Source organism: Puntigrus tetrazona, chromosome 2, assembly GCF_018831695.1.
Source record: "Puntigrus tetrazona isolate hp1 chromosome 2, ASM1883169v1, whole genome shotgun sequence".
NCBI lineage: Eukaryota > Metazoa > Chordata > Actinopteri > Cypriniformes > Cyprinidae > Puntigrus > Puntigrus tetrazona.
Genome location: NC_056700.1, coordinates 22,725,477 through 22,735,476, shown reverse-complemented (window position 1 = coordinate 22,735,476; position 10,000 = coordinate 22,725,477). Strand labels below are relative to the sequence as shown.

At 35.2% G+C, this 10,000-nt stretch overlaps 2 protein-coding genes across 4 annotated transcripts in view; one reads left to right on the top strand and one right to left on the bottom strand.

Moving 5' to 3' along the window:
• The window catches only part of si:dkeyp-68b7.12 (rho GTPase-activating protein 31), a 20,857-nt gene extending 16,054 nt beyond the window's left edge, over window positions 1-4,803 (bottom strand). Inside the window, exons 1-3 of one of the 3 annotated variants that reach the window (XM_043216708.1) lie at window positions 4,580-4,803; window positions 2,285-2,601; window positions 973-1,075 (exon numbers count right to left, since the gene is read on the bottom strand). In XM_043216708.1, coding sequence (XP_043072643.1) covers window positions 973-1,075; window positions 2,285-2,372 — 191 coding nt within the window. In that variant the 5' untranslated portion in view covers window positions 2,373-2,601; window positions 4,580-4,803. Of the gene's footprint in view, window positions 1-972; window positions 1,076-2,284; window positions 2,602-3,932; window positions 3,954-4,084; window positions 4,554-4,579 lie in introns of those variants that run through there. The other 2 variants (XM_043216715.1, XM_043216725.1) reach the window with 2 other exon arrangements.
• Window positions 4,804-6,983: 2,180 nt separating this feature from the next.
• si:ch211-155e24.3 (uncharacterized protein LOC100150696 homolog) overlaps window positions 6,984-10,000 on the top strand; it is a 4,393-nt gene continuing 1,376 nt past the window's right edge. Inside the window, exons 1-4 of the mRNA XM_043259983.1 lie at window positions 6,984-7,869; window positions 8,101-8,204; window positions 8,916-8,985; window positions 9,815-10,000. The exon at window positions 9,815-10,000 is cut by the window's right edge and continues 1,376 nt beyond it. Of these exons, the coding sequence (XP_043115918.1) occupies window positions 7,656-7,869; window positions 8,101-8,204; window positions 8,916-8,985; window positions 9,815-10,000 (574 nt within the window). The 5' untranslated portion in view covers window positions 6,984-7,655. The remainder of the gene's footprint in view (window positions 7,870-8,100; window positions 8,205-8,915; window positions 8,986-9,814) is intronic.

Below are 10,000 nucleotides of genomic sequence, written 5' to 3'. Positions count from 1 at the left end.
CACACACACACACACACACACACAGAGACGCACACACAGAGAAAACACACACACAGAGACACGCACACACAGAGAGAGACACACACAGAGAGAGACACACAGAGACACACACACCCACACAGAAACACACACACACAGAGACACAGAGACACACAGAGACACACAGAGAGACACACACACAGAGACACACGGAGACACACACACACAGAGACACACACACACACAGAGACGCACACACACAGAGAAAAACACACACACACACACACACACACATAATAAACCACTGAATATAGAACACAATAACAAATTACATCACAAAAACTATTTTCTTAGTATTTTTCTACAAACATCTATAAACAAGATTACTTGACGAGCAAAATGGATTAAGATGTTAAGTCTTGTTTTCTAAAGGAAATAATCAGGATTTTGTTTTTGTTTATACTTTAAATGAAGATGACCATATAGACATTATATATTAAAACATTTTAACTTAAACTTAAATTCATCTTGACTGAAAAAAAAAACCAAGACAAAATACTTGCAGTGCAAGAAAAAAAAAATAGATGTTTATGAAAAATATGAACTAGTGTGTATAATGTGCAAACATATATTTTTCTCTTTCCCAGTGCAATATTTGTAATAAGTAACACACTTTTTGGTAACATTTATTGGATTTGAAATAATGTAAATGCTGTTATGGTTTTACTTAGAATTAATAACTCTGTTTTGCACGCCTTCATTTCTGTCCGTTCACAAATGCTTTTAAAGACTATATTGTTTCCAGGCAAAATATCTAAAAATTCTTAAATCTTAATTCTAGACAAATAAAAATGACTGCCTCGTTTACCCTGCATTTAGTGCAGCGTTGGACCTTACTTTAAGAATAAAATAAGTCTTAGTGCTTCATCTTAAAAACAAAATTGAAACAATAAATGTTGCCTTGATGTTCAAAAATGAGCCAGTTGGACACACCGTAGTTTCTGTGTGTTAGATGACACTCCAGACAGTCTGTAGATCCCGTCCACGATCCCATGCTTCTCGATGAACTCACTGCAGCTGCGTAACACCTGAGGAACTGACCCCGAGAGACGAGAACGAGTCTGACACGGACCACAACCGGTTCACAGCACATCCAGCTCGTCTTGTTTTCTAGCAGGAATATCTACACATTCTTCAATCAAGATGACACGTCAAATAAATTGAGATCTTTTGTCTTGTTTCCCCCCGGGAAAGAACCGTTTTTGCTTAAAAATGAGCAAAAATATCAGCTTTTGATGGAACTGCTGTTAACGCTGATACTAAAGTCTTAAAGATAAGAGTTTTAAAACTAAAGAGATATTGTTTATAAAAGTTATGACTGGTTCACACACCCCTAAAACACGCCCCTACTTCTCTACATCACAGAGTGGTTTATTTGCATAACTCCGCCCACTTGTAGGCGGGGCTATTATTCTGTGTGTAGCGTCGCTGCGGGCGCCATGTTCCGGAGACGCTGTGTTTGTTTGCGTTTTCAAAAGAGAACCCGACTAGAAATCAGTGTTAAGTTGTGTTTACAGCACGACTCGCATCCTTCACATGCTTGAGGTGTTCGGCCAATCACAGCGCACCGGGTAGCTGGCCAATCAGAGCTCACCTCGCTGTTTCAGAACGATGAGCTTTATACAGACCGACTCGTTTCAGGAGGCGTGGCTTAGAGGAGAAACAATAACGTACAGCGTGTGGAAAATAATGCGTTTTCTGAACCACATAAACATCGCAACACACCAAATACACTAAATTATGATCTTTTTAGCAACATCATGTGACCCCTTTAAGAAAAAGTCATCTTAATTCAAAGATCATTTTTTTGACCCCATTGTAAGATATTTTTTGTTCATTTTAAGCAAAAACTTGTTTGTTTTCTTGTTTCAGGTTTATTTTTAGATTTATTGTGTATTTTATTTCACGTAACACATTTTTTATGGTTCTAGCTTTAGTTTTAATTAACGCATTATACCGACGATAGATTAGAGATTTTACGTAGGCGGCTCAATAATAAAGAATGATGATAAAAGACAAAATAATCATGAATGAATATTTTTTTAAAGAAAACTACAAAACGTTTCTTAGATGTTTCACTCAGTTTAAGCAAAATCTTATTTTAGTTTACATTTTTTCTTTGATTTATTTACATTTTTTTTTTTTTTTTGCAAAACAAGACTTTTTTTCAGCCGTGAAGTAAATGCATCTTGATTCAAGAAGGTTTGTAGGTGTGTCCTAGAGAAGCTCTAGTGAAGGCACTCACTCTCCTGTCCCGTGGAGCTGAGATGCTCGAGCAGGTCACAGCCGAACACTTTATCCCGACTGCCTCCTTTTCTCCGGCCTCTCCTCATCTTGCTTTGCCTTCACCTGCTCTCTAACATCCAGACCCTGTGTGTGTGTGTGTGTGTGTGTGTGTGAGAGCTGATCCAACGAGTGTTTGTGTGAATCCCGGGAGTTATACCTCACATGACGGCCGCTCTTGAATATCTTAAAGTATTATAAGACCTCGATCTCGTCGGCTACATGGTGCATCGCCGCTGGAAGGAACGGACGCTTCATATCCAGAGATATCACTTATATCTGTAGGAAAAACAAATACAGAGAGAACGTGTTAGCCACAATATTAACATATCTAACAATATCTAAACATTATTAAATCGGGGCGCATTTATTGGAGAAAAACCACCTTGATGCAAAGTCACTTACAGCATTTTCTGTAACATTTTCAGAAAACAAGACTTTATGTATTCATTATATTTATGAAGAGATATTTTCACTCTGAATTAAACATGCATATAAAGCATCTTATATGAACACGCCGACTTATTAAAAGAAACGAATAAATTCACTTTAATATGTAAATCAGGACAGCATTAAAACAGTAAATATTCTGGCACACGAGTATTTAAAAAAAAAGTATTTAAGGCTTTTTCTGTGCATTAAAAAGAAAGCCACAAAATAAAGTAGATGTCTTCTATTTACATGTGTGCATATCATATTTACAACATATAATCACAAAATAAAACTAAGGAAGGCCTGTTACTCATTCAACTAAAAGCATCCACCCAAAATGTAGGGGTAGAAAACAACACCTTGATTCGAAATCAACAGTGCAAAATAAAAACAACCCTTATTTCTGTCTTGTTTTCTAGTACAACTATCTTAACACTTTTGAGTCAAGATGCATTCACATGACAAGCAAAATGATGCAAGATATTGATTTTTTTCTAAAAAATGATTAAAATGATCGCTTACAACAAGTAAAGATGTCTGACCAGTGGGGTGCACAAGAAATACTTTAGTTTCCAGCCAAAATGTCTAACAAAATAAATAAAAAGATTAAATCAAGAAGTCTTGTTTTTCTGAAAATAAAAACAAACAAGTCAAAAATAAGTTTTTTTTGCCAATGGGGTAATCAAAATATTATTATTTCAAACAGAAAATAAAAATATATTTTTACACTTATTGGAAGATATATATATATATATATATATATATATATATATATATATATATATATATATATATATATATATATATATATATATATATATATATATATATATATATTTTTTTTTTTTTTTTTTTTTAATTTTATTTTTATTTATTTATTTTTATGTATCAAAAAAAAATTTGCCAATGGGGTAAGCAAAATATTATTATTTCAAACAGAAAATAAAAATATATTTTTACACTTATTGGAAGATATATATATATATATTTTTATTTATTTTTTTATTTAATTTAATTTAATTTATTTATTTTTTTATGTATCAAAATCTTAGTTGATTTTAGCATTTAATCATGCATCTCAATTCACAAACGTTCACATATTTGTACAAGAAAACAAGATGAGAAAACTAAGAAGATCTCTTTTTTTTGCTGTGTGTATTAGTATGTAATTACTTAACCGAGACGCTAAACTCCATGAAGTCGCCTGAATTATGAAACGGCACAAAGCTCTGGGTTCACAACCACAGGAAACACCAAAAAGCACAGCAGAAACGCAAGAAGGAAACGCAAAAACAGGACGGCTTCAAAGCAGGGCGCAAATAAGACGAACCCCGTCGAACCGAGGGCTGCACGTGAGTGCTGGTTTGACGAAGCAGAGATCTTCGGGTCTCCATCAGAGCCGGGCTGGGTCTCGTGCCGATCTCACCGTGTTTCCTCTTCTGACTTTCTGAGTTCTGCACCAGTTGAAGGCCACACCCTCACGTTCTACAAGCTCTTCACATCTCCCCCGAAGAAACCCAGAAGATCGTTTCGGATCCCGCCGACGGTTCTGAAGCCTCCGGCTCGTTCTGGGGGTTTCTGCGTGGCGTAGGGCTGTGCTTTTCGGCGAGTTTGTTCCTCTCTGGTGCTCTTGCGGAAATGACCGATCAGATCTGAAGGCCACGAGCGCTTTACGCTCACATCATCAAATAAAACCGGGCCTTCTCGCCCTTAAGAGCCCATAACATCCTCCGAGCGCGCGGTCTGGCGTCTTTAAAACCCGGCCTGAAGGAAGAATTGAGACGAGAAACAGAGAAAAGAAGAGAAGAAAGCCTCCGGTCCTTACCTTTCTCTCTGCACCGGCACAAGCTTCAGTGTAAAGTGTCTGTGACGCAAGAAACCACTAAACTTCCCTCGGTGACTTCCTGAGTCTCTTAGTTTCTGTCTTGATTCTCCATTTCTAATATACGCCTTCATCTCGACCTCCGCCTGGTGCCTGCCTTCATCCCTCTGCTTTATATATGCCATGCAATACGGGAAAGATAGACAGACATCCTGACACAAAACAACGGTTCATGCAGTTAGGGCATGCTTTATAATAAAGCATATTGCAAATTAAGAGAATCACATGCAATTTGTGATGAAGGCCTTTTTAATGTGTATTAGTGCAGTCAAACAATTAATTGCATCCAGATCTGGTTTACATAATTTAGGAGCGTGTACTGTTTATATTTAGTATGTATAAATAAATGCAGACCAATGCATGCATATATTTAAGAAAAATATGTTTATATCTAGATATCTATCCTTTAGTTTACAGGGGCAAATGCACATTAATAAACATAATTATAAATGTGCCAGAATTAGTCAAAAGGCTATATATATATATATATATATATATATATATATATATATATATATATATATATATATTTTATTATTATTATTATTATTATTATTATTATTTATTTATTTATTTATTTATTTAATTTATGTATTTATGTATTTATTTATTTTATTTATTTATTTTAGAGCTGGGCAATGATTAATTGCATGTTACTTGCATTGTACTTTTTATACTATTGTACAGTAGTATTATTATGGATATAGTATTTATTGTACTAATATATATATATATATATGTATATAAATGCATGTATATATTTTAGAAAATATGTGTTGTTTATATCTTTCTATATAGCTATATTTCTCCCACTATATATACACACACCACACACATACACATGTATATATTTAAAACAAATAATGTCTATACATTAAATATATTTATTTACAATATACATTATGTGACTAGAAGTAAATACAACTATATATTTTCTAATTATATACCGTATGTGTCTATGAATTTATATGTGCATAATATATATAGACACACACTCATATGTAATGCAAACAAAAATCGTTTAACAGCATAATCTACAGCTGAACACTTACCATGGTATTTTCATGGTATTTTCATGGTAATCCAGCACAGGCATAAACAAGGTAAACGTCCAAGATATTTGCGTTGTATCTCGCTGAAAAACCAGAGGAAACAAACAAAGATAGGTGTTATTATCATACTATGTCCAGGACTTCTGTGATTTCTTTTATGTGTACGCATTTAAGCAGGCGCTTTTATCTAAAGCATATTGCAAACGAGGAAAATCACATGCAATTAGCCATAAAGCACATATAAGCTACAGTACAACACTTAATGTGGTATTTTTGGGGTATTTCAGGGTACTTGCAATCCGTTCTCACGTGGTAAATATCAATTTCCATTGACACATGCCATGTAAAAAACAAAAACAACAAACAATATATGCACATATACACCTATACTATGGTATTGAATGATTATTCATTTACCACGGTATTTTCAAAAGAACAGCATTGTCCTCACATAATAAATGTTGAAGAAAACATCTATAGTATCTTGCTGAAAAACAGTAGTACTTTGGTACGAATACTTCTGTGTTTGCATTTAGCAGATGTTCTCATCCAGTGCATTGTGCAAAAGAGGAAAACTGCATGCAGTTTTTATTAAAAGCCAACAATTTCATGCTAGAGCAGGACAGGATGACGTTAGATGACTACCAAATTTCGCTTACCATGATATTTTCATGGTATTCCAGGGTTGTGCGAAGAAGAGCATTATTCTGACGTGGTAAACGTTCATTGCACCGTGTTAAAAAACCACACAAAAATGAGTATTTCGATGATACGATGTGCAAAAAAACAACAGCACTTCCAAATATAAAGATAGCCTTATGCATAAACCATTGTATTTATCAGATATAAAGTATATCAAAGGCCTAAAATCTAGTGCAATGGTAAATACTTGCAAAAACTTGGTATTTTGAAACAAAAACATTGATTGCAAATATGCAAAATAATATCGATGTCGATGTTTTGTGACGTCACAGCTCTCGTGCCGCTGAGAGAAAACTTTGATATACATCGTACTTCACTTTAGCACTTTCATGCTCAATGAAAAGAGCGCGCGGCCGCTGACAGACACGTCACTGGCTATATTTTCGGGTGTTAATCTATTAGTATGTTTACGGTATCGTCTCCGGAAGCAACTCATTTCCGCCGTTTCCCGCCAGAAGGCGCTGTGTAGCCCACTAACACAACACTCAAGCATGAGTATGTTTTTAGAAAATATATTTTTACACCAGAACGTATGGCTAGAACATGTTACATTTTAAAGTCAAATAATGACAATTAACTGAACAATTAATAAAAAAAAAACCACACATCACAAACCCCGCCCATTCTGTCATCCTCATGTCATTTTTGCAGTCATTCTATCAGTTTATTCGTTTTATTTCATTTTATACAGATAGGCGTTGTGAAAAACACAATTAAAATAATAAAAAGTAGTTAAATTAAAAAGACATTTTTTCCTAACCGCTAAACCCCGCCCATTTGGTGACCATTTTAGTCTTGCTTTCATTCTGTTAGTTAGTTTTTTTTCAGTAAGTATGCGAGTTGACAAAGAGGCAAAATTATACGTGTTAAAATAAGTAAAAAAAAAAAAAGGGATTAAAAAATATTTCCTGGCTGATACAAAACCCCGCCCACTCTGACGTCATCCTGTCATTCTTACGGTCATTGTCAGTTTAGTTTATTTGAGGAGAATTTGTGGAACCAGATGTGGTAAAATACGCAATCGAGGAAAAAAGGGGATATGGAGTAATTAAAATAAATAATTATTTCCTGGCCGCTAAACCCCGCCCACTCCGCCGTCGTTCCCGCCGTCATTCCATCCATCCGTTTATTCGGTTTCTCTGAGGAAACATGCGTGCTTTTAAACCGCGGGACGCGGCGATCTAGTTCGTTAGGGCGCGTTTTCCAGGTGCATTCAAAACCGGACATCCTTTGATCGATAAAGCCGGCGATCTTGGCCAGAGATCATGTCGTACTGCTCGTTCCAGGCGCAGCTCGTGTCCATCATGGACATCGTGGCCAAAGCGGCGGAAGCGGAAATCAAGCGGCGCGTGGAGGAGAGCTGCGCGGTCATCAGGCTGGAGCTGAGCCGCAGCCGGAAGGACATCGATGCTCTCAAGAGGAAATGCTTGCTTATGGACAGCGAGCTGAGGAGGGTCAGAGGACGGGGCAGGAAGAGAGGTCAGGGGTCATCACATAGAAATACTACAGTAATACCATGGTAACACAGGTACTCCAAAGGACAGCGTCCTACTACTACCACCATGGTACCAAAAAACTACAACTAGGACATTAATTCATATAGTGGGTGGCCCAAATTATAGTATTTTTAACAGCTACAAAAGGTCTTAAGTGAGTAAATAATAACAACTTAGAGGATGTGTGACGCTGCAGATGTTTGGTGTGTTTCAGTGTTTCAGTGTGGAACGCCGCAACGCTTTCCTACACCCTTCAAGACACACAGAGAGATCACAGACCAAGACCAGAATCCAGACCAGACCCCCAGCGTCCAGCAGGTGACCGACAACCCGCACACAAACGGCACAAACCCACGATTGATCAAATGTTAATCATTAAATAATAAAAAATGAAGATGCATGAATGTTTTTCGGTTTAATGGTTTTGTGTATAAAGAAAGAATTATGGTAACACTTGACAATGCACTTATTATTATTAATAAGATTTTTCTGTCAGTAAAGTCCTAATTTGCTGATTATTACTAGTTAATAATCATAAATCAATAATAAAATTAAGCATTAATATGCTAGGAAATTTAACGTGTGTGCGAAAGTGTTATTAAAGCATTAATGAAATGCTATTAAATTTCCATCAATATTTAAAATTAGATAAGGTTTAAAGTGAGATATATTGATATATATATAATTTAATAAAATAATTTTATTTATATTTTATATATATATAAAAATATTTATATATATAATTTAATAAAATATATAATTTATATATATATATATATATATATATATATAAATTCTATATTATATTAAATTATTATATATATATATATATATATATGTTTTTTTTGTTTTGTTTTTTTTTTTTTTTGTTTTTTTACATAAAGTTTAAGTAAAAGTTAACCATATTGATAACCCTGGTGTGGGAGCTGTGTCTTCTGTCACTGAAAAACCTCAGTAGACATTATTCTTCAGATGGTTTGTTCAGTCTGAAAGGGTTGAAGGTCTGATGTCTGGTGGTGTGTTTTATAGCCGGTCCGTTCGCTGGAGGAGGGAATCAGTTCTCCGGTGATCAAACAAGAGTCCAGCAGCTCTGCAGGAGGTACGATCACATCTAACACTGCAAGAACCCTGCTTCGGATGAGCAGAACATGATGGAACGAACGAGGAATCAATCAGAGCAGTGCTATAACAATCCTCCGCTAGCTTAAAGAAGCACGCATAGCTAGGGTTTTAGATAGAATAGAGGAGGCTAGTGTTAGCCTAAAAAGAGCTAACTTTAAAATGTCATTTTATTTTCAATTGCAATTAAAATGTTTGCGAGTTAATTAATTCTAAAATTAAATACGAAGATGAATTAAAATAAATAAAACAGTACAGCTAATTGCATTTAATTTACATTTAAACTATAATACATTTAACTTGCAATTAAGGATTAGGTGTAAAGTATATTATTTCCATAATAAGTAGTTTTTAAAATTATGGTCAAGCGACATTAAAGCATATTAAAAAATATAGTTTGAAGTTAAACCATATTTTGCAAAATGGCATAAAGATGATCTTAAGTCTTCAGTGGGTCAGGCAAATGTTTAAACTTTAATTGCAATTAAAATGCAGTTAAGTGACAATAGAATTAACCCATTGCCCATTGACTTCCATTATATTTGACTGAAAGACTGCAACAGTTTGAGTTTAAAAAAAACACACAAAAAAAAAAAAAAAAAAACGTAAGTCATTTATATAAATAAAAAAATACATTTATGAAAAAAATAAATAAATGTGCACTGCATTTATTGCATTTTGTGTTGCTTTGGATACAAATGTAAAAGTTAAATGTAAGTGTCATTAAATTCACACTTAAGTGTATTATTTTTGACGATAAGTGTATTTTTAAAGTCCGCTGAAGCGTGCCTTTCTGCTTTAACCCACAGAGAACCGTCCCTTGGATCACGAGCAGCAGGACGTCCAGCAGATCCAAGCTCTCGAGAACACGGAGAACCCAAAACCAGGAGCTTCCGAGATCCACATCTCGCAATTCCCTCGTTCCCAGACGCCGGCCGGCGAGCCTCCGAGCGCTTCGGGACGCGAGCCTAAAGCCGAGAAGGACGACGAGGAGC